This window comes from Eubalaena glacialis, chromosome 5 (assembly GCF_028564815.1).
Source record: "Eubalaena glacialis isolate mEubGla1 chromosome 5, mEubGla1.1.hap2.+ XY, whole genome shotgun sequence".
NCBI lineage: Eukaryota > Metazoa > Chordata > Mammalia > Artiodactyla > Balaenidae > Eubalaena > Eubalaena glacialis.
The window spans coordinates 136,696,371-136,719,273 of NC_083720.1; the positions used below are offsets into that span (position 1 = coordinate 136,696,371).

The 22,903-nt window shown below is 36.6% G+C and overlaps 1 protein-coding gene across 1 annotated transcript; it reads left to right on the top strand.

Annotated features, from left to right (window-relative positions):
- The first annotated feature begins 423 nt into the window (after nucleotides 1-423).
- LOC133092399 (alcohol dehydrogenase E chain) lies at nucleotides 424-20,481 on the top strand. Its single transcript, XM_061191696.1, has 9 exons — nucleotides 424-496; nucleotides 3,380-3,481; nucleotides 9,257-9,395; nucleotides 11,124-11,211; nucleotides 11,309-11,528; nucleotides 13,786-14,046; nucleotides 16,877-17,012; nucleotides 17,980-18,118; nucleotides 20,374-20,481. Exons 1-9 carry the CDS (start codon nucleotides 479-481, stop codon nucleotides 20,396-20,398), a joined length of 1,128 nt encoding a protein of 375 aa, XP_061047679.1. The 5' UTR covers nucleotides 424-478; the 3' UTR covers nucleotides 20,399-20,481.
- Nucleotides 20,482-22,903: the final 2,422 nt, after the last annotated feature.

Sequence of the window (22,903 nt, forward strand, 5' to 3'; positions counted from 1 at the left end):
AGAGGAGGAAAGTGCTGAAGCAAACACATTCCTCAGGCTTGTAACTCTCTCCGTCCAAAGGTATTTGTGCTGCTTTCTTACTCCTCCTCCTTGCTAACTGCATTATGTGGATTAGAAGTTGGAGCTTAGTTCACACAAAGGGAAAACAGAACTCTGAACACCCTGTGTGGGATTGAGAGAGGAGAAATACGTAATCCAGGAAAAAGATATATCTAGGGAAATATTTAACCTGACGAAATCAAGATGTTATCTGAAATCAGCATATTGCAAACAGTCAGTGTTTGAGTGCCCTGTTCTTCCTGATTTGACTTGGTCAAAGATAAGCTTATGGGCGGGGCTTAAAGATCCCGGATCACATGTGTAGAATTGGGCATTATCCAAGCAAACAATAATCTGTGCAATATATCTGTTGTACATACTTAAGCAGGGAAGAGTCTGTAAGAATTCACGTCTCCTGGCCTGCAGAGAAAGCAGAAACATGAGTACAGCAGGAAAAGTAAGGCAATTTTTTTTACTTTTGGAATTATATTCTAATTAATATAATACACAAAGAGATACAGTAGTTAATGAATAACTTAAAATTCATATATAAATTAGAAATAATATGTACTGAAATACAACATAGAACATATGCTTCAATATACAAGGTATATTAAACTACAACTGAGATGGACAATACCTAAATATCTTTAACAAAATGTATAGCATTATACCTATTACAGTCTATATTTCATATATTAAATAAATGTGAAGTAGTACATCCAATCGAGTAATTTTCAAATCTAAAGTTAGAAATGAAATGTTTTTATCAAGAAGTTATCTTTATGTTAAGATACCATAATATGAATGTTATTCTTTATAATCATATTCTTTTTATGAATACAGTAAAGTGTGACAAAACTTTTATTGATCTCAAAGCATTAGAACCATCAAGACTAAACAAACCAACATCAACATGCAAATTATGATTTAAAAGGGTCCTATTACGGCACAATTCAGGAAATTTCCATAGAAATCCTATAGAACAGTTGTCCCCAACCCCTGGGCTGCTTAGAAACCTGGCCTCACAGCAGGAGGTGAAAGGCAGGCCAGCGAGTGAAGCTTCATCTGCTGCTCCCCGTCGCTCGAATTACCCCCTAAACCATCCCCCTTCCCCCACCCCCTGGCCCGTGGAAAAATTTTCTTCCACGAAACCAGTCCCTGGTGCCAAAATGTTGGGGACCATTGCTATAGAACGACATCTTCTTCATGTAAAAGTCAATGTGATTTAAAACAAACAAAGTTAATACTGATACAGTTTGAACCACATATTAGCACTGGGAACAGAGATATTTGGTTCTAAGTCTTCCATAGATTCATGTTTATTTGTTCAATGTGCTTACAGGTGCAGAGAAATACATGTGGTTATTCAGTACAATCAATTCATGTTGTTTAACTTCTTCACGGCAAAAGCCTGTGTAACTGTTTCCAGTAGGTTTGCTGTGTTAGGAGTTGATTGCACAATATAATATCTTGCTATGATGACTCAACTGAAAGATTCTGAGGTTTCTACACACACTTTCTGTGTGTGTGACACACAGAAGGTCTATATCAATGAGATTGGTTGGAAATCTAATGGGTAACCAATTGTCAGTTTTCTTATTCTAACTTTATTTTCATCCATTACTGATTAGCATTTACAGTGGCATATTACATTTCAAATGAAGAATAGTAAAGAAAAAGAAAAATTAAATTTTCCAAAACTCAGCTTGAAAGAGTTCACAGAGATCAAAAGGGTAAACCAAATGTATTAATGATAATTATAAATTATAGGCAATCAATCCTCACTCCTCAGGTGTAACATCAATAACTTTTAGCTATATGATAACACTTCATTTATGTTTACCCTTCCTGCACTGTATGTTCTTCAAATGCTAAATGGCAACAATAATAATACCTACTTTCATAAGGTGGTTGTGAGAATTTAATAAATTCATATTAAATTTTTTCATACTGGAAAGCATTGAAAATAGTGCCTGGTACATAGAAATAATTTAATAAATATTAGTCACTGTTATTACTGTTGTTATTGCTATCTAACCTCTAATCTTTTGTTAATCTTTTACTACCATCAAGTAGTGAAAAGATAAAATGATGTTAATTCTTTGGACACCCAGCTTCGTGATTCTGGGAAAAGTGCTTAGTCAATTACTAAGTCAGTTGAGCCTCAATCTTTTCATCTGTAAAATAAGACTAATAATTCAATAATACTGCCCTGTGAAGTTTAAAAGTCAAACATGTATCAATAACTCACCCAGCACAGCCACTTGTGCCTGCTACATCACTGGCACCCAATAATCAACACCCATCTACCATTAGTGTATTATTTCCAAGTACTCTTATATTTATTGTGGAATTGACCATGACAAACACTTTGCAAAGTAGAAGGATTTGGCATACAAATAATGAAAATAAATTATCAGATAAATTTCAATTGAATTTTTATCGTATTTGCAATATGTTAATTCTCTCTAGAAAAAACTGTCAACTATACAAGCTTTGCAAAAATGAACACAAGTCTTATACTACATTCCCAAGCACTAAAAATGTGTTCAACTTTTATCTGTAAGAACACCTGTAAGTAAGCTATGCTAGCTAGAAAGTCAAATACACAGTTGTCCCATTTTTAAATACATGCGTGTGTTGTGTGTGTGTAGCGTTTTAACCTCTAAAATTTTGAGCTCAAGTGTAATCTGGAAGAAATCCCTATACACAAATTATATAACAAAACAGAGCTGCCAAAGCTAACTTTCAAATAAGCGATGCAAACAAATAGCACATAGAACAAGTGTAGAGAGAAAATCAAAGGAACAGGCAATTAGAGAGAGAGAAACCCTAGGCAGGGAGGCAAGTCCATAATTGGAATCATAAACTCAGATCATTTTGGCTTAAGTGCAGAACTGAGCAAGGGAGAAATCAGTGTCATGTGAACAGACACTGAATCTGTCAGCAAAGTGACAGTGATTTAGAACTTCACATACGAGCCAACAGTTTTGGGTAAACAACCAATTTCAGGACCACATTAGGAAATAGAAGCAATAAACAATCCTTAGAGAAAAAAAAAAAACCCATGGTGTTCTTTCTTCATAAAAGAATATATTCCATTTTATCTCAATGTCTCACTATAGTTAATTCTGTTTCTCTTTCCTTGTGGTATTGCTTTACACATTTTTAGAAAGAGGTACTATTATTCTTTTTGCAAATCAAAGGTTTTCATTTCTGTGGAACAATGTTAGGTTCCAGACATGGGGCTAGATGTTGCACGTAAAAAGGTAAAAGACACAACCCCTAACTTCAAGGGTGGGGAAAACCTGGTATCATCTTTCTGTTCAATTTTCAGGTAATAAAATGCAAAGCAGCTGTGCTATGGGAGCTCAAAAAACCATTTTCCATTGAGGAGGTGGAGGTTGCACCCCCTAAGGCCTATGAAGTTCGTATTAAGGTAAAACTTTCTTCCATTTCTATTTAATCTTAGGTTTAAAAATTTCAGAGAGTAACAATGAAAATAACCAAAAACCATTAAGAGGCACTTTTCATATGGTTATCCAGACAGTGGAATTACATTCGTTGCCAAGGAAAGTTGTAAGTATAAATTGTTAAATTTTTTAAAAAGAGACCAAAGAGTTTTACTGAGCTCTGACCACCACAGCAACAGTCAGCTCTACCCACCACCAGAGCCTCCCATCAAGCCTCTTAGATAGCCTCAACCACCAGAGGGCAGACAGCAGAAGCAAGAAAAACTACAATCCTGCAGCCTGCGGAACAAAAACCACATTCACAGAAAGATACACAAGATGAAAAGGCAGAGGGCTATATACCAGATGAAGGAACAAGAAAAAACCCCAGAAAAACAACTAAATGAAGTGGAGATAGGCAACCTTCCAGAAAAACAATTCAGAATAATGATAGTGAAGATGATCCAGGACCTCGGAATAAGAATGGAGGCAAAGATCGAGAAGATGCAAGAAATGTTTAACAAAGACCTAGAAGAATTAAAGAACAAACAGAGATGAACAATACAATAACTGAAATGAAAACTACACTAGAAGGAATCAATAGCAGAATAACTGAGGCAGAAGAACGGATAAGTGACCTGGAAGACAGAATGGTGGAATTCACTGCTGCGAACAGAATAAAGAAAAAAGAATGAAAAGAAATGAAGACAGCCTAAGAGACCTCTGGGACAACATTAAACGCAACAACATTCGCATTAGAGGGGTCCCAGAAGGAGAAGAGAGAGAGAAAGGACCAGAGAAAATATTTGAAGAGACTGTAGTCGAAAACTTCCCTAACATGGGAAAGGAAATAGCCACCCAAGTCCAGGAAGCACAGAGAGTCCCATACAGGATAAACCCAAGGAGAAACACACTGAGACACATAGTAATCAAATTGGCAAAAATTAAAGACAAAGAAAAATTATTGAAAGCAGCAAGGGAAAAACGACAAATAACATACAAGGGAACTCCAATAAGGTTAACAGATGATTTCTCAGCAGAAACTCTACAAGCCAGAAGGGAGTGGCATGATATACTTAAAGTGATGAAAGGGAAGAACCTACAACCAAGATTACTCTACCCGGCAAGGATCTCATTTAGATTTGATGGAGAAATCAAAAGCTTTACTGACAAGCCAAAGCTAAGAGAATTCAGCACCACCAAACCAGCTCTACAACAAATGCTAAAGGAACTTCTCTAAGTGGGAAACACAAGAGAAGAAAAGGACCTACAAAAACAAACTCAAAACAATTAAGAAAATGGTCATAGGAACATACATATTGATAATTACCTTAAACGTGAATGGATTAAATGCTCCAACCAAAAGACACAGGCTTGCTGAATGGATACAAAAACAAGACCCATATATATGCTGTCTACAAGAGACCCACTTCAGACCTAGGGGCACATAAAGACTGAAAGTGAGGGGATGGAAAAAGATATTCTATGCAAATGGAAATCAAAAGAAAGCTGGAGTAGCTATACTCATATCAGATAAAATAGACTTTAAAATAAAGAATGATACAAGAGACAAAGAAGGACACTACATAATGATCAAGGGATCAATCCAAGAAGAAGATATAACAATTATAAATATATATGCACCCAACATAGGAGCACCTCAATACCTAAGGCAACTGCTAACAGCTATAAAAGAGGAAATCGACAGTAACACAATAATAGTGGGGGACTTTAACACCTCACTTACACCAATGGACAGATCATCCAAAATGAAAATAAGTAAGGAAACACAAGCTTTAAATGACACAATAGACCAGATAGACTTAATTGATATTTATAGGACATTCCATCCAAAAACAGCAGATTACACTTTCTTCTCAAGTGCGCATGGAACATTCTCCAGGATAGATCACATCTTGGGTCACAAATCAAGCCTCTGTAAATTTAAGAAAATTGAAATCATATCAAGCATCTTTTCTGACCACAATGCTATGAGATTAGAAATGAATCACAGGGAAAAAAACGTAAAAAACACAAACACATGGAGGCTAAACAATACGTTACTAAATAAACAAGAGATCACTGAAGAAATCAGAGGAAATCAAAAAATACCTAGAGACAAATGACAATGAAAACACGATGATCCAAAACCTATGGGATGCAGCAAAAGCAGTTCTAAGAGGGAAGTTTATAGCTATACAAGCCTACCTTAAGAAACAAGAAAAATCTCAAGTAAACAATCTAACAACCTTACACACCTAAAGGAACTAGAGAAAGAAGAACAAACAAAACCCAAAGTTAGCAGAAGGAAAGAAATCATAAAGATCAGAGCAGAAATAAATGAAATAGAAACAAAGAAAACAATAGCAAAGATCAATAAAACTAAAAGCTGGTTCTTTGAGAAGATAAACAGAATTGATAAGCCATTAGACAGACTCATCAAGAAAAAGAGGGAGAGGACTCAAATCAATAAAATTAGAAATGAAAAAGGAGACGTTACAACAGACACCGCAGAAATACAAAGCATCCTAAGAAACTACTACAAGCAACTCTATGACAATAAAATGGACAACCTGGAAGAAATGGACAAATTCTTCGAAAAGTATAACTTTCCAAGACTGAACCAGGAAGAAATAGAAAATATGAACAGACCAATCACAAGTAATGAAATTGAAACTGTGATTAAAAATCTTCCAACAAACAAAAGTCCAGGACCACGTGGCTTCCCAGGTGAATTCTATCAAACATTTAGAGAAGAGCTAACACCTATCCTTCTCAAACTCTTCCAAAAAATTGCAGAGGAAGGAACACTCCCAAACTCATTCTATGAGGCCACCATCACCCTGATACCAAAACCAGACAAAGATACTACAAAAAAAGAAAATTACAGACCAATATCACTGATGACTATAGATGCAAAAATCCTCAACAAAATACTAGCAAACAGAACCCAACAACACATTAAAAGAATCATACACCACGATCAAGTGGGATTTATCCCAAGGATGCAAGGATTCTTCAATATACGCAAATCAATCAATGTGATACACCATATTAACAAATTGAAGAATAAAAACCATATGATCATCTCAATAGATGCAGAAAAAGCTTTTGACAAAATTCAACACCCATTTATGATAAAAACTCTCCAGAAAGTGGGCACAGAGGGAACCTACCTCAACATAATAAAGGCCATAAATGACAAACCCACAGCAAACATCATTCTCAATGGTGAAAAACTGAAAGCATTTCCTCTAAGATCAGGAACGAGACAAGGATGTCCACTCTCACCACTATTATTCAACATAGTTTTGGAAGTCCTAGCCTCGGCAATCAGAGAAGAAAAAGAAATAAAAGGAATCCAAATCAGAAAAGAAGAAGTAAAACCGTCACTGTTTGCAGATGACATGATACTATACATAGAGAATCCTAAATATGCCACCAGAAAACTACTAGAGCTAATCAATGAATTTGGTAAAGTTGCAGGATACCAAATTAATGCACAGAAATCTCTTGCATTCCTATACACTAATGATGAAAAATCTGAAAGGGAAATTATGGAAACACTCCCATTTACCACTGCAACAAAAAGAATAAAATACCTAGGAATAAACCTACCTAGGGAGACCAAAGACCTGTATGCAGAAAACTATAAGACACTGATGAAAGAAATTAAAGATGATACCAACAGATGGAGAGATATACCATGTTCTTGGATTGGAAGAATCAACATTGTGAAAATGACTATACTACCCAAAGCAATCTACAGATTCAATGCAATCCCTATCAAATTACCAATGGCAGTTTTTACGGAGCTAGAACAAATCATCTTAAAATTTGTATGGAGACACAAAAGACCCTGAATAGCCAAAGCAGTCTTGAGGGAAAAAAACGGAGCTGGAGGAATCAGACTCCCTGACTTCAGACTATACTACAAAGCTACAGTAATCAAGACAATATGGTACTGGCACAAAAACAGAAACATAGATCAATGGAACAAGATAGAAAGTCCAGAGATAAACCCACGCACCTATGGTCAATTAATCTATGACAAAGGAGGCAAAGATATACGATGCAGAAAAGACAGTTTCTTCAGTAAGTGGTGCTGGGAAAACTGGACAGCTACATGTAAAAGAATGAAATTAGAATACTCCCTAACACCATACACAAACATAAACTCAAAATGGATTCGAGACCTAAATGTAAGACTGGACACTATAAAACTCTTAGAGGAAAACATAGGAAGAACACTCATTGACATAAATCACAGCAAGATCTTTTTTGATCCACCTCCTAGAGTAATGGAAATAAAAACAAAGATAAACAAATGGGACCTAAGGAAACCTCAAAGCTTTTGCACAGCAAAGGAAACCATAAACAAGATGAAAAGACAACCCTCAGAATGGGAGAAAACATTTGCAAATGAATCAACGGACAAAGATTAATCTCCAAAATATATGAACAGCTCATTCAGCTCAATATTAAAGAAACAAACAACCCAATCCAAAAATGGGCAGAAGACCTAAATAGACATTTCTCCAAGGAAGACATACAGATGGCCAAGAAGCACATAAAAAGATGCTCAACATCACTAATTATTAGAGAAATGCAAATCAAAACTACAATGAGGTATCACCTCACACCAGTTAGAATGGGCACCATCAGAAAATCTACAAACAACAAATGCTGGAGAGGGTGTGGAGAAAAGGGAACCCTCTTGCACTGTTGGTGGGGATGTACATTGATACAGCCACTATGGAGAACAATATGGAGGTTCCTTAAAAAACTAAAAATAGAATTACCATATGATCCAGCAATCCCACTACTGGGCATATACACAGAGAAAACCATAATTCAAAAAGACACATGCACCCCAGTGTTCATTGCAGCACTATTTATAATAGCCAGGTCATGGAAGCAACCTAAATGTCCATCGACAGACGAATGGATAATGAAGTTGTAGTACATATATACAATGGAATATTACTCAGCCATAAAAAGGAATGAAATTGAGTCATTTGTTGAGACGTGGATGGATCTAGAGACTGTCATACAGAGTGAAGTAAGTCAGAAAGAGAAAAACAAATATCGTATATTAACGCATGTATGTGGAACCTAGAAAAATTGAACAGATGAACCAGTTTGCAGGGCAGAAGTTGAGACACAGATGTAGAGAATAAACGTGTGGACACCAAGGGGGGAAAACCGCGGTGGGGTGGGGATGGCGGTGTGTTGAATTGGGCGATTGCGATTGACATGTATACACTGATGTGTATAAAATTGATGACTGATTAAAAAAAAAAAAAAAAGAGACCAAAGAGTATATACAGTATAAACCTAGTAAAATAAAAAAGAATTTATGTGTTAATACAGAAAAATAAGTGCAAAGGAATATATATCCAGATTTTAAATCAATTAGCATTAGATGGTAGCATTTAAGTAACTATTTTCTTGGTGCTAATCTGCATTTCCTACTTCTATACAAACGATGGCCTCCTTGTATATTATATGACTTAAATATTTCAGAAACAATTATTTCACCGATTATTCCAAATTGTTTAATGCATGAAAGGAAAGTAGAGGAGGGTTTTAGGCTGAATAATCTTGGGTATAAATTGAATCTGTATTTGGGAAGAGTAGGAATTATCAGTAAAACCCGTGAAAACTCTTTAGCGCAAATTCAGGAAACTGGGTATGTTAAGTCCATCTGAGTGAGGGTCATAATCTTTTCTGAATCTAATCATCCTCCCTTTACCCTGTAGATGGTGGCCACAGGAGTCTGTCGCTCAGATGACCATGCGATTAATGGATCTTTGTTCACACCTCTTCCTGCGATCATAGGCCATGAGGCAGCCGGCATTGTGGAGAGTATTGGAGAAGGGGTGACTACAGTAAAACCAGGTACAGAATTCACAGTTGGGGAATGTGCTTTGGTTCAGGACTCCAAGATGATCCAGCCTGGATGATGACACTGAAGTAATAAGAGATGAAAGAACTTGCTCAAGGCTGAGCTAGGACTTGACCGGAGGTCTCTTCCTTTCCTCCCTCCCTTCCTGTCTCAGGCATGTATGCATCCATGAACTCCTGTATTCTCTCCTTCAGCAAGTATTTCTTGAGGACCTACTAGATGTCAGCCACCATGTTAGATCCTGGGAATACATGAGGATCAAAAAAGACCCAGTGCCTGCCAGGTTGGAGTTCATAATGAATTAATTCCCATTTTAGTGTTGCTAAGCAGTGTCTTCTATCAGGTCCAAAGAAAACTACAAATGAGATAAGGGAAAACACATGTCTGTGTCCTGAGCCTCTAGATCAGTGTATGGAACCTGTTCTGTCCTGACTTCACACAATGGGGATTGTGAGGCCATGACTGAATCAACATGATCTCTTCTCAGGTGGGAAGCGGAGCCCATTCACTGATTTCCCCTTCCAATATGGCCTTCTTTCCTGAACACGGAATGAACGGAACAGACTAGTTGGCAGGAAATGAAAGAGAACTAGCAGAAGGCATCCTGCCATAAACAATATCTGTTTTATTACCTTTAACCATGATTAAATGTGACTGGTTACCAAGTACTATTTTTCTTTAATATTTATTTTATCCTAATATTATTGTGTATTAATACAGATAAATATTTTTAGAGGTAAACTGTGAATAAATAGAAAATTTCCATGCTATCATCTCATATAAAGTTTATCTATTAAATGTTCTGAGTCTTTTGGATAAGTAGTATAGATGATTAAAAATAAATAATTTTAATTCTAAAAAATCACTTTAGCCAGTAGATTTGACCTCCCTGCTTACCAAATACTTAACTGACCTGTGAGAAAATAATAAAATAAGTTGTCTGGTTTGAGTTTCAGCTCTCAGTATTTCCTTTAGTTAGAAATCTATTAATAATAAATGACACCCCTACTTTTCACCCCTGCTCCCTCCACCATAGCAGTAAAAATGAACTATTCACAAATTATCAGCTACAAACATTGGAAAGTCAGTTCTTATCCTAAAAGAAAGTGTCTAACTTATTATTGAGGGTTGAGGTTTTCAAAGGCATTTCTTAAATTCTTATGTGTCCTATTTTTGTTTGTTTTCCTTAAAAAAGAATTTTTTTTAAAAAAAGGACTCATTTCATAGTAGAGATAAGCATAATCACTTTGAAAAGCCAAGAAATAGTTGTTGAGATTCTCACTGTTATTGTACCCCAAACTATTACAAAATACTGGATCATCTAGTGGAACTATGGCAGCCTGCTCACAACTTAAATTTATATTTACACTTACAGTGAGAATATTTGTTTTAATTATTAAGGATTAAATGAGATGATACATATAAAATCCTCAAGAGAAAGGGCACACAATAAAAGATAACTATCAACACAGTGGAACCACTTCTAAAACTCCATGTTGTTTTCCACATTTGCATTTTCTTTGGGCATCTTCAGGCATATATAAACCCAAACTGGTAACGATGCTGGCAGGCAATGACCAAGACATAGCACTGACTGGACCCTATTCTTGGAGACTTTTCAAAGTCAAGTGCCTCTAATACATATGTGTAAGCTTTAAGCTCTAGCTCTACTAATTCCTGGGTAGAAATTTAAGAAGAAATTTGTTTTACCCCTTCCCCAGGTGATAAAGTCATCCCACTCTTTGTTCCCCAGTGTGGAAAGTGCAGTGTTTGTAAACACCCGGAAGGCAATTTCTGCCTGAAAAACAAGTAAGTTTCTGATACTCTCCTTACGCAGCCAAGGAATTTGCACATCAGTTATACTCCTGTCTCATACCCTCATGTGCCTGTGTGTTGCACTGACCAGTGTGACCAAGCCTCGGGGGACCCTTATGGATGGTACCAGCAGATTCACCTGCAGAGGGAAGCCCATCTACCAGTTCATCGGCACCAGCACCTTCACCCAGTACACAGTGGTGGATGAGATGTCAGTGGCCAAGATTGATGCAGACTCACCGCTGGAGAAAGTCTGTCTCATTGGCTGTGGATTTTCTACTGGTTATGGGTCTGCAGTCAAAGTTGCCAAGGTAGGAATTACAATGGGTGATAAAACCAGCTACACTCAGACTGTCAGGAGCTAAAAGGAGAGCAGTTTCTCACAGGAATCAGAGATCATTCTACAAAGATTTACTGGTAGCTTCTCCCCCCACCACCATAATAACATTGACATGCTCCATAGAATTGAGGGTGTTGATTATAAGTAGAAAATGCCCTCAGAAGGAATTGAGAGCACATCCTAGAAAATTAATGTTAATCACAATTGAAAAGCTGTTGATAATTAACTAAGAGAAAGTAGATGTTTTCAATAATTATTCTTCTACATGTGTTTTTTTATGGGATTACTAAATTTTAGAGCTGGGAGCTCATTTTGTCATTCATTTTGTAGTTAGCACCAACATGAGCCATACACAGCAGTTTCCACTAAGTTCTGAGTCAGGAAAAGTAAATGAAATGAAGGGGTTGCCTTTGAGGAGTATCTAGTCCATGGATCTTCTACTCCCAGAATTATGATCAACAGTAAATTTCAAAGCCTTACCTGATATCCCGATATACTTCCAAACTGAGGGTCACCAACATACCCACTCTATGGATCTCTATGAGGAAAGCAAAGAAGCTACAATGATGCATGAAGCATTTATTCCATTGCTATACCTCCACCCCTGCCACGAATACACACACACACACACACACACACACACACTTCAGAAGTGGTAGATTTTAAGGTGAAATTATTTAAAGGCTCCTCTTCCCAAAAGGTTGGAAATCTAGTAGTATCCTTTCATTTTATGAAACTGAGGTCCAGAGACATAAAGCTATTTGCCCAAAATCTCACGACTGGTTAATATGACAGCTGTGACTAGCCTCTTTCTCAAAACTCCTGCTGAATCATAAACCATAATACATAATTACCAGCACTTTTAAATCAGAATCACAAGCCTCATGTTTTTCTAAGGTAAAAAAGTGGTGTTGTACCCCACAGAAAGTTTACTTGGGACAGGAGGAACATTTCACCCACACTGAAGGCTAACTATAGCAGACTAGGTTTATTAAACAGTTCCTTAGGCAAGATAAACAATTGAGAGCACGTGTTTTCCAAATTTCTGTGACCCTAGCACTAAGTCCCCTGTGCAATTGCATCATCTGAGCAGGTGGTCCAACTGAACCTACAGACAGAGCAGAAGCCAAGGGCACTTGTGATGATGAATTTCATCCATTATTAAAATACAGACTAGCTTTTCATTGCATTATTCTTCATTAGTGTATTTTAAAAAGCAGACATAAAGACCCACTCAGAGCACACTGTTCCCAAGCAGTATTATCTTAAAATTACCTGTTAAATTTCCCCTGTTAAGTGTGCTTTAAGCTGAGGATAACTCTTCTATGATTCACAGCTAATTTCTGCTCTCATTATACTGGTCATGACTACTGAAAGTTAATGAACCAAGGAGTTAATTATTGAGGGTTCAATTGGATTATTTTTTTTCAGTCTCCTCTCTTCTACTTATTATTTAATTTCCCCAAAATTGTGTTTGTGTATGTGTGATGGACTGAAGCTGGCTATCAATAGATTCTCTTTAAGAGGGGGTCACTAGCATTTAGAGCTCAAAGATCATCCAGTCCACTGGCTCCCAGCTTGGGTTTCCCATTGGAGTCACCTGGAGACTTGGTCTTACCTGCAGAGAGTCTGATTTAATTGCTTATGGGGGCTTCCCTGGTGGCGCAGTGGTTGAGAATCTGCCTGCCAATGCAGGGGACACGGGTTCGAGCCCTGGTCTGGGAAGATCCCACATGCCGCGGAGCAACTAGGCCCGTGAGCCACAACTACTGAGCCTGCGCGTCTGGAGCCTGTGCTCCCAACAAGAGAGGCCGCGATAGTGAGAGGCCCGTGCACCGCGATGAAGAGTGGTCCCCGCTTGCCGCAACTAGAGAAAGCCCTCGCACAGAAACGAAGACCCAACACAGCCAAAAATAAATAACTAAATAAAAATAAATTAAAAAAATAAATAACTAAATAAATACATTGCTTATGGGCTGTGACCTGGGTGTTCAGATTTTTTTCAAAGCTCCCCAGGTGAGTCTAATGTCCAGCAAAATTTGAGAACCACTGATCTAATTCAACCCCTTCATTTTAAACATGAAGCAGCTGAAGCCAAAAGAAGTTTTGATAACAGATGGACATAGTTTGAGTAGCTCCTGACAAGGGAAAAGCATGGCACTTTATACAATTTAGGCTCTTCCTAACAATCATTACTTAATCTGTTTTTGCATTTTCTGAAAACACAGGTCACCCAGGGCTCCACCTGTGCCGTGTTTGGCCTCGGAGGAGTTGGCCTGTCTGTTATCATGGGCTGTAAAGCAGCTGGAGCAGCCAGGATCATTGCAGTGGACATCAACAAAGACAAATTTGTAAAGGCCAAAGAGGTGGGTGCCACTGAATGCATCAACCCTCGGGACTATGAGAAACCCATCGAGGAGGTGCTAAAGGAAATGAGTGGTGGAGGTGTGGATTTTTCATTTGAAGTCATCGGTCGTTTTGACACCATGGTATGTACCCTGAAATGCCTTGAGGTATCAGCTTCTGCATTCTAGAGTCTACTTTTATGCAGCAGAATATAAACATTATATATAAAGAATATTTTTTAAATTATGGCAATTTTCCATCTCCTATTTGTTACCTGGATTGCTTAATTATTATTATGAGGAATCTCATTCCATCAGTTAAGTATAACTGTCACAAGTATTATTTCCTTTTTAGAGACAGAAGGGGTTTTTTTAATTGAGCCATCATAAATTTATTTTAATTTTTAATTCAAAAAATTCAAACTCAAGTCAATATAAAGAATATAAATTCTGTTTTCAAGTTGGCAAGTTTGATTTTTCCCCCACATTCTTAACAAAAAATGGTCTGACAATTTTTATAGGTTTTAATGGATATCATATTTTGGCCAAAAGAAAAAATGAGCAACTTTAGGCTCTGTATCATTTTATTAACAGAAAATATGCCCTGTTTTACCACAGCAGGCAGCACAGTGCCTGGTACATAATATGCATCCAAATCTGTGTGTTGAACTGAATACTTTAAAAAGTCAACAGGTTTTTCCATCAAAAAAATTTAAGTGATACGTATCTCATAGTGTTGTTTCTGGATTAAGTGAGATAGACATGTAAAATACTTAGCACGTGCCACCTGTCAGTAGCAAGCTCTTAATAAATGTCAGCTGGTGTCGTCAACATACAGTACTGCTTGCAATCTTGCAGCACTTACATCATCTTTAAAATATACATGATATTACTTTCAAATAATTACAATTATCAATTGCAACAGAGAACACATCCCTAGCTACATTTCACCTAACCAGAATTCTCTAGAATCCTAATGAAAAAACCCCTGGAGACCAACAAAAAAAAAGCCCCCTTTTAAGGTTCTCCAGTAAGTCCCAGCAGTGTTGGTAGTAGGAAGCAGCACCTAAAGAGTAAAGCTCTTTGCAGCCTTGACCTGGGACAATATGCCATAGATGACTGAAGTTCCAATACAATCCAACTTTTTCCAAGGCTCTAGCCTTTCTCCTTATGCCATCTTTCTATGGTTTTCCCTCCATTTTCTCTTGTGGAATTGGACTGTTTTAAATATCTGATAGCCACATGTTCTAAAGTTCTCTGGTCTTCCAAATGTCATACTCCAAAATCAAAGGACTGATTATTATATATTTTGGGGGGGATCCTAAACAACTTTCTTACTGCAAACCTGCTTAAAAACCTGACTGGAGGGGAAAGGCTTTCTTTTCAAGTTCCAGAGTAATAGGTGTAGTTTAAAGTAAATTCACACCGGAGTTAAAAGCACATTTAAAACATGCCCATTCTAGGCCAACAACTATATGGAAAGGTGCTCAACATCATTAATCACCAGGGAAATGCAAATCAGAACCACAAAGAGATATTACCTCGTACTTGTTAGAGTGGCTATTATCAAAAGACAAGCAATAACAAGTGTTGGAGATGGTGTGGAGAAAAGGGAATTTTGTGCACTGTTGGTGGGAATGTAAAACTGGTACAGCCATTATGAAAAGCAGTATAAAGGTTCCTCCAAAAATTTAAGATAGAACTACCATATGATCCAGCAATCCCACTTCTGGGTATATATCCAAAGAATATAGAAATCACTATCTGCACCCCCATGTTCATTGCAGCATTATTCATAATAGCCAAGATATGGAAACAACATAAATGTCCATTGATGGATGAATGGATAAAGAAATTGTGATGTATATATAATATATATAATATTAATTCATATGAATGAGTATTATTCAGCCATAAAAAAGAAGTCCTGCCATTTGCAACAACATGGAATAACCTGCAGGACATTATGCAAAGTGAAATAAGGCAGACACAGAAAGACAAATATTATATGACCTCTCTTATATGTGGAAACTAAAAAAATCAAATTCTTAGAACCACTGAGTAGAACAGTGGTTGCCAGGGTCTGGAGGAGTGGGGGAGGAATAATGGGTAGATGTCAAAGAGTACAAACTTTTAGTTATGAGTAAGTTCTGGAGACTTCCATGTACAGCATGGTTATTATAGTTAATACTACTGTATTGTATACTTCAAATTTGCTAAGAGAGTAGATCTCAGATGTTCTCACTACAAAAAAAGGTAGTAGCTATGTGAGGTGATGAATGTGAATTAACTTGATTGTGGTAGTCATTTCACATGGCATATGTATATTAAATAATCACATTGTTCACCCTAAAAAATCACGTTGTACAACCTAAAAATAATTTTCATTTGTCATTCATACTACAACAAAACTGGAAAAAAATAAAGTACACAAATTAGGAAAAAAGTGTCCACTAGAAATGGGCGGTAGAAATGGGGATCCATTAAAAAGGGAGACTGTGAAGTGGGAAAGAGAGAAATGTTGATGTAATTGACCTTGTATCTTGTTCACCATCAAAATACCTGGTTCAAAGTACTGAGTTCAAAATATTTACTTAATAAGTAAATGAAGAATGAGTTAACTAACTCAGATTGCCCAGGGGTCATGTGATGATAAACATTACCTTTATTTGAGGAATCAGATTATATATATGTAATGATATTTACCTCTTCATTATTTTCTAAAGAAGACTTAAGTACATACCAAACATACAAATTCATTCATCTATTGTCTCATTCAAAAATATTTTCTGGGCATTTTCCAAAGCCACACCTAGTGGCTTTAGGAAATAATGGGGAATGAAGAAAAAGGCATAATCTCTTCCAGCCACACACTCACAATTTAGCTAGATCCATATTTCATGATACCATGTATCATAAGTTGGGACTACCAGAAAATCCACTTTAATGATGCTACATATTAATTTTATTCCAGATGGCTGCCTTGTTGTGCTGTCAAGAAGCATATGGTGTAAGCGTCATTGTAGGAATACCTCCTAGTGCCCAAAATCTCTCTATGAACCCCATGTTGCTGTTGACTGGACGTACCTGGAAAGGAGCTGTTTTTGGTGGTACGTAGTTAGGCTTGAGGGCCAAATTCTTACTAACGTCAGGATTTCTTCCTTTTTACAAGTGACAAGGCCAGGTTTTAAAATGCAATGTAGGGACTTCCCTGGTGGTGCAGTGGTTAATAATCCACCTGCCAGTGCAGGGGACATGGGTTTGATCCCTGGTCCAGGAAGATCCCACATGCCGCGGAGCAACTAAGCCCGTGCACCACAACTACTGAGCCTGTGTTCTAGAGCCTGCGAGCCACAACTGAGCCCGCATGCCACAACTACTGAAGCCTGCGCGCCTAGAGCCCATGCTCTGCAACAAGAGAAGCCACCACAATGAAAAGCTCGCGCACCGCAACGAAGAGTAGCCCCCACTCGCCGCAACTAGAGAAAGCCCGCGCGCAGCAACAAAGACCAAACACAGCCAAAGTTAACTAATTAATTAATTTTAAAAAATAAAATGCAATGTAGTTTAAAAATAAACTAAAATTCCTTTGTATCTATAGGCTCCAAATCAACTAGATGTGGAACTAATGCACACAGAAAGTCCCAAGATAGACTTTAATGAGTCCCCATAAACTAACAAGGATCTTTCAGCATCATCTCTTTTGATACTTGTGACTGCACAATGCACTGAAATACCTAGGAGGATCCAGGAAATCCATAGCGATAATTTATGTCTGCACTCACTGCCCAAATTTAGACAGTTGTTAAATTTTCTTCTTCACTTTGAGAATAACCATCTGTACTACGATTTCTCTATGAGAGAAATAATAACCAAGGACTCTAGTTTGTTTGGGGAGATTGTTTTAAAAAGTCAAACCACTGCAAAAGGATATTGAAACAAACCATCTCTCTTAACCTCAGTAATAGTAGTCTGTGGACGTTTTATAAACTTTCATTTAAATTCTATGTGGAAAATCTCCTCTCCAATTCTCCTCATATCTGGCTGAATCTAACATTGATGTCACTTCCTTTTCAGGCTTTAAAAGTAAAGATTCTGTCCCCAAACTTGTGGCTGATTTTATGGCTAAGAAGTTTCCACTGGATCCATTAATAACCCATGTTTTACCCTTTGAAAAAATAAATGAAGGATTTGACCTGCTTCGCTCAGGAAAGAGGTAGACTTTAAGTTTCTTTTTATGGTGCGGTTTGACTAACAGAGAAAAAAAGGTAGAAGGATGAGAGAAAGACAAGGATGCAGTACCTTGGTTTTCCATTCCCAGTTCAATCTTTGCATGTAGAACACTTAAGATCACATTGTGAGAAGCTAAATGCTTTGCATTGCCTGTTTTGTTGAACCCAAATTATGTTGGTCACAGCAAATCTGAATGATCAGAGCCCTCTGCCTTCTTTACAAGAGAGCTCTCACCTTTGCAAGGAAAAAGAATGAGACACACAGTCATATTATAACATGGAGTTACTGCAGCCCCTGCCTGGCCACCTAAAACGGTTGACTATTAATAGCTATAAATTTAAATTACATTCAAGACATCCCAAAAACTCATTATGGGAGCTGGTGGAGCTATATAGGCATTATTTTCTATACAGATATTACTTTCTTCATTAAAATGTTATTATTGTTATTCCTTTTTTCCATTTACAAATAATTTTTCACAAATAAAAATTATTGCAAAGAGGAAGGGTACATAATGCTGTTTTAAATCTTTAAATCTTACATGTTCTTCAAAGCTTAGGAAAACAAGCCAGTTCCATTTTCTACCTCTAACGTTTAACTTTTACAACCACCTAAAGAGAAGAATTTTATCATTTGCATTTATATATGGGGCACAATTAATAATAGGCAGTTTTACCTAACTCTCCCCTTCTTGTTCCATAGTCCCTGCTTTTTCTGCAACTTCACACTTCTTCTCATGAGGTTTTCAATTTTAAACAATATTTCTTTAGCACCCATACACATAACACATACTAGGCACTTAGTCTGATAAATATTACTGAGGAAGGAAAGAAACTAGCATCCAAACAGTACCAGATTACATTCTTTCTAGAAAGCAGTTTGGTCATTTGTATCAGAAACCTTAAAAAACAAAACAAAAAAATAAAACTTAGATCCCATGTCCCAGCAATGCCATTTCTGAGAATATATTCTACAGAAATTATGAGATATGCAAATGTACATATGTTTAAGCATGTTCATCTATTATCTATAATATCAAAAATTGGAAACATCCCAAAAGTTTAACATTAAGGGGATAGTTAAATAAATTCCAAACATGTACTAGAAATCAATGAAGCCATTTAAAAAGAAATGATTTCATTAAATTGGGAAATTCTCCTGATGTAATTTTAGGCTATAGAGTAGAGAAAACAAACTTATATATACAATATGGTTCCAAGTTTTCAAGAAGAGCAATAAAAACTTGAATATGTTTAGAAAAAGTTGATCAAAATTCAAGAAAATATTAACACTGATTATTTCTGGGCTGTGGGATTACAGGTTATCTTTACTTTCTTCTTTATACTGTCCTTTACTTTCTAAATTATCTACATACATTTTTCATATATATTATATATATACACACACACATATACATATATATAATTTTTTTTAAATACAAAGACCACCTTTTTCTAAAGTATTTACCCATCAGAAGATGGTTTTTGGAAAGGACATTAGTTCCAGTAAAATGTAACATTTCTGATGTTTCCAAGAATAAAGTCTCACCCAGTACAAATCAATTCTTTTTTTTCTACTTCTAAGTCTCCTTAAACATTTCTTTATCAAAGCTCTATTAAACTTTCAACATGGTCTTAACTTTATTACATTATCAGCACCTTTAGGCACATTACCTATCGTCTTGTAATTTGTGCAACTTTGTATTTGGATTTAAATCCCAGGATCCCACACTAGATGTGTGATCTAAAGAAAGTTACAAGTCTCTCCAAGTCTCAGTATCTACAATCTCTAAAATGGAAATAATATTAGAAACTGCCTCCTAGCATTGTTGTTTAAATAAAGGTTTAAATGATAAAATACATGAAAAGCATCTACATAGTATGTGACAAATAGCATGAACTTATTACATATCATTACACATTGTTATTTTGTATTCCTTATTATACAAGGCATGTGGGATCTCAAAAATTATATTTTGAAAACCTAATACATAATGAAGCCTAAATGGCAGTCATATTCAGGATATAATAGAGCTTCAGGTTGGAGAAAACACAACAGGAAAAGAGGAGATGACGTTTTACTTGACTTGACTTGAGTGCATTACGGATGGGAATGAAATAGCAGGAAACAAAGACAGCTTTTCAAAGAGACAAATCGAGTGCTCCTTGTACTCTCACATGGAAGAGTGTATATTATCTAAACATTAAAACAATCAGTATCTTTTATTTTCTGTTTCAGTGTCCGTACCGTCCTGACATTTTGAGACTATACACATGCCTTCACTTGTAGCAGTCTCCCGGCTCCTCCATCATCTGAAACATCAGCCAAACATCATCAATAATTCTATTCTTCAGAGATACTACCAATAAATTACACATGGGGGCTTTCCAAAAGAAATAAAATTAATGTGAAATCATTTTTTAAGCAAATGCTTAAAATTCAAGTGAGAGCTAGATGAACCATCATATGGGTAATTGAGTCCAATAAACCCTCCTTCTTAATCATTCTACTCATGTTGAATCGTGTCATCTTTCCCACTGAGGAAAGGTATTTCTTTTGACCTTTTGCACTTTTTGTATCTTTGCCACCCTTAGTCTTTGAAGCCTTAGTCATTGAGAAAGTCCTCATGATACTTATTCCCCAACATACATGTGATGGACTATTGTGCTCCAAGTCTTCTACCTGTACTTCTACTGTCTGTATTTTCCTTTTTATGAAATGTAGCAAAGCCCTACAATAAAAACTACATGTAGCCTGCGAAAGGATACACTCAGATTTATAAGTGGAGAAGGTCCAGAACTTCTAAAATGCAGGGAATTTCTTAGGGAAATGTCACATATTTTTAAGGTGAAGGGAAGTGTTTTTATACTACAGTTTCATACTACATGTGATAAATGTGAGGTTTGAATAGTAAATCTGAAAATTGAACTGCTCTTGGAACCATATTCCAAAAGTCTATAATTTTTACTCAAGAAAGTACTTTATTGGTTAAATGATCTTAGTTATTACAACTGACTGAAAATAAGTCCTAAGGTAATTAAAAATAATACGGTGGCTTGAAGTCTAGGGATGGGAATAAAGCAGTTGTGGACACAGCGTGTAAAAAGGGTAACTAAGAAATGGCACAAACATCCAAAGCAATAGATTTTCTAAGTAGATGTATATACACATAGAGATGTACATTTTTGCAAAAATCTTTTCAAACTAGAACTTTTCTATTAACTACCATGTCTTAAGTCTATAACCCTGGAATTAATTCTTTGAACATGTGAAAGTCTATGGTCCCCATTTGTTAGTGCTTTCTCAGGGGAAGATTTGCACTTTGAGCTTCATCTCTAAATGTGTAATGAAAAGCTTATTCCTTTAAGGAGTTTTAGCTATCTTTAAAAGTGTGATTTGTTTCCATGTCTACAATTTGTTTGATATTGTGGAAAGGACTCTAGACTTAGAGCAAGTGATCTACCACTTATTTGTGACCTTCAGTAAATTACTCAACCTCTCTAAACCCATTTTATCCTTTGTTTTAAAAAATTACTCTACCAACCCATTACAGCTTCATGAAGATTAGATGGAATGATGCTAGTGGAAAGGCTTTGTCAACTATGAAGTGCCACATAAATGTAGGGAACAGTTTAATTCTTTTGTCAAAGATACTGAAGGAGATATTGAGGGTTAGGGGAGCTTTCAGAATGTCCCTAAGTTTTCAGAATGTCCTAACATCATGGAACACTATGTTCCCATGTTACTGGGTAATCCAATGTTTTTATATTGGTGCTGATAATGTGAGATTCAGAGGAAAAAAAGATGGTTCTAAATGCCCATGTCACAATAGTGGGCATAAAATCCTACTGGTTGCACAGAGGCCTGCATCCAGCTCCAACCCTCCTTCCTCCCAGGTTGTGGGGAGCAGGCGGAGAGCAGGATTTGGTGGCATGTCAGTTTTCTCATGGAGGGGCACAGTGCTCCATGAGGTGTATGGGGGGAGGTTGGGGGGTGCCTTTTGCACTCAGAACTTCCTCTCTATTTACTTTGACATTGGTGGGGAAGGAGGCATGTTGAAATCAAAGCAGAAAAATGGAACCACAGAGTGGCTGGTATCCTGACAGACCTATAATGGTACACATGGTCAGTGTGTCCTGCTGGCCTCCAGCAATAATTTTGATTCTACAATCAAGAATTTCCATATTTGTTGGTCTCCTTTAAAAAGTGTAACTATAAATGCACATAGCTTGCACTCATTTTTAGCCAGCTGCAAAAAAACTTAGTCAAAATGAAGAAAATTTTCAAAATTTGAAGAGAAAGAATTTCATGTTGATGGTTTAACTAATAGCTCTGATACAGTGACTTAGCTCCTCCAGAAACAGTAAATAAACAAAAAGGAGTCATATAATCAAAGTCTGATTTAACCCTTTGCTACTTTACAAATCACACAAGCTACTCTAGGATTAGAAAAAAAGTCATTTTGACAGAAGCATTAAAAAATTACTCAGAAGTTGAAGTAGAGTAAGAGCAAGTATGTATTTAATAATTACATTCTTAGACACCTGACTACTTAATTCTGTTAGCAAATGATTATTGCACAAATAACCTCTATTAAGTATTCTCCAAAACTGTGAAATTGACCATTTTATTGAAGTATATCAAATTATATTTATCTGTCAAATACCAAGCAAACATTCAGGAAATGGACCATTGCATAGGAAGAGAAACCAAAATTAGTGTGGCAAGAATAAAACTGGAGTGGGAGCACTAGAGGCCAAACACCATT